Raw genomic sequence first — 2,147 nt, forward strand, 5'->3', positions numbered from 1 at the left:
ACTTCCTGTTTTGACTCCCAGTGTGTGGTTTCGTCGTCATCATGAATGGCATTAAACCCCACTCCAGAATTCTGCTTTGTATGGCGTTATTTCACACAGGTGTTTTAACTGACTTCAGCCGATATTCAACACGTATTTCTTACAGATGGATGGACGGATAAATGGATGGATGGATGGATGGATGGATGGATGGATGGATGGATGGATGGATGGATGGATGGATGGATGGATGGATGGATGGATGGATGTGTTTGTTGTTGTTGGTGGTGATGTTGCTGAAGACATCTGGTGGTCTTGTGGTCTTGGAGACACACCTGCTGCAGAGTCATGGACTCAAAGTCCTCCAGCTCAGAGTAGAGGGACTCCTCAGTCTCACTGGTCCGTTTGGTCTCCTTCTTCAGTCTCCTCTGGAACATCTTGAGCTCACGAGGAGAAAAGTCTCCTCCTTCTTTGAACGTCCTATAGGAGGACAGGCTCGGCTCAGGACAGGTTTATTTGACCTGCAGGTGTCTGAGCTGCAGGTGAACTCACCTGAAGGAGCTCTGGAGCTCTGCTGTTCTTCTTTTGGTCTCCTCCAGCCTGGACTGGACCATCTGCCTGAAACTGGTCCGATAGCTCTGAATGTCTTTAAGGTGCTGGTCCAGACAGTCCTGCAGGGCAGAGCCAACAGCCTCCAGACTGAAGACAGACCACCAGAGGTCAAAGGTCAGACCATCTGACCTGCAGTCAACTGATCACAGGTCAGTTCTTACCGTTCAACGCTGCTCGTTCGTCCAGTGCTGCTCGTCTTCTGGACTTCGTCCTCCATGTTGGACAGGGTCAAGAACAGGTTCTGGTTCTTATCCCTGATGGACGTCTTCAGCTGCTGCAGTTCCGTCCTGCAGAAGGACAGAACGTCCAACATATCCTGACAGTGGACGTCCACACGCTGCTGGTGGAGCTGCAACTCGGCTGCACACACACACACACACACACACACACACACACACACACACACACACACACACACACACACTCAGTATGACCCAATGATGACGGTTCAGAATGTTCTTATAACAGACCTGCAGGTGTATGTTTGTGTTTTTGTTTTTGATATCTTTTTTGGACTGTTTCTGGTATACAGGTCTACCTTGTCAAGACCAGGAGTCCTAATGGGGACCAAGGACTGTTCTATTTTGTGTAAGCTCCGCCCTCTAAGGCTACCGCTGATGGGTACCCTGCGCTAGAACATGCAGTGAGACCTCTGGTTCTCCCTGAGTTCACGGGACGATCCTCCCGATGTCATCCTACACAGCAGAGTGGTCATCTTTTCAGTGCTGGTGTGTAGAGAAAAATGCAGATCCAGTTTCGTGTTCCTTGTCCTTCTGTCATTTCTACAGATGTTGAGGGACAGGGGTTTAGCCTTCAGCACCGTTAAAACGTATGCTGCGGCAATTTCCTCCCGTCACAAGGGTTTCGGTGACAGGACAGTGTTTAATCACCCGCTGGTGAAACGGTTCTTGAAAGCCTAACCATCCACATGAACCAGCTGTTACCAGAATTCTCTCCTGAGTTTAACTCACACAGATGTGTCACAGGGGTGATGGTGTTCGGGGTGGATGATCACAAGTCTGTTAGAGCTGGTGAGGTGCAGACTACATCGGGCTCCGCCTCTATACCCATCAGCAACAGCCTTAGAGGGTGGAGCTGACATGAAATAGAAAGTTGGTAACATGTTGTAACCCCAGATTCTATGAGTGTAAGCTCCGCCCTCTGAGCTCAGGGCCTCACCGTCTCTTGTAGCTGAAGAGAAAAGCTATCAGGAGCAAGACCTCGGTTTATGCAGTATAGAAACACAAACTGGTGTATGTGTGTGTGTTACCCAGGCGGGGCTCGTATTTGTGGGTCCGAATGTATTCGGGTTTCAGGTGCTGAAGCTGGAGGTCCTGCTCCAAATGAACCGCCTCCTTCCTGTCTGTTACCATGGTAACCACGGAGCTGAGGAGGTCCTGGAAGCTCTGCTCCAGGTGATCCAGAACCAGGGTCCGGGTCCTAGACGTTCAACACACATGGTCAGATACCTGTCCCTGTGAGGACTTTACTGAAGCAAAAACTGCAACTGTGTGTGTGTGTGTGTGTGTGTGTGTGTGTGTGTGTGTGTGTGTGTG

The 2,147-nt window shown here is 50.1% G+C and overlaps 1 protein-coding gene across 1 annotated transcript in view; it reads right to left on the reverse strand.

Annotated features, from left to right (window-relative positions):
* LOC106534040 (coiled-coil domain-containing protein 180) overlaps nt 1–2,031 on the reverse strand; it is a gene marked incomplete at its 5' end in the record, with an annotated part of 21,732 nt that extends 19,701 nt beyond the window's left edge. Inside the window, 4 exon segments of the mRNA XM_014030540.1 lie at nt 313–459; nt 532–678; nt 753–951; nt 1,862–2,031. Of these exon segments, the coding sequence (XP_013885994.1) occupies nt 313–459; nt 532–678; nt 753–951; nt 1,862–1,964 (596 nt within the window).
* Between the last annotated feature and the right edge of the window lie 116 nt (nt 2,032–2,147).

Source organism: Austrofundulus limnaeus, unplaced genomic scaffold, assembly GCF_001266775.1.
Source record: "Austrofundulus limnaeus strain Quisiro unplaced genomic scaffold, Austrofundulus_limnaeus-1.0 Scaffold1078, whole genome shotgun sequence".
Taxonomy (NCBI): domain Eukaryota; kingdom Metazoa; phylum Chordata; class Actinopteri; order Cyprinodontiformes; family Rivulidae; genus Austrofundulus; species Austrofundulus limnaeus.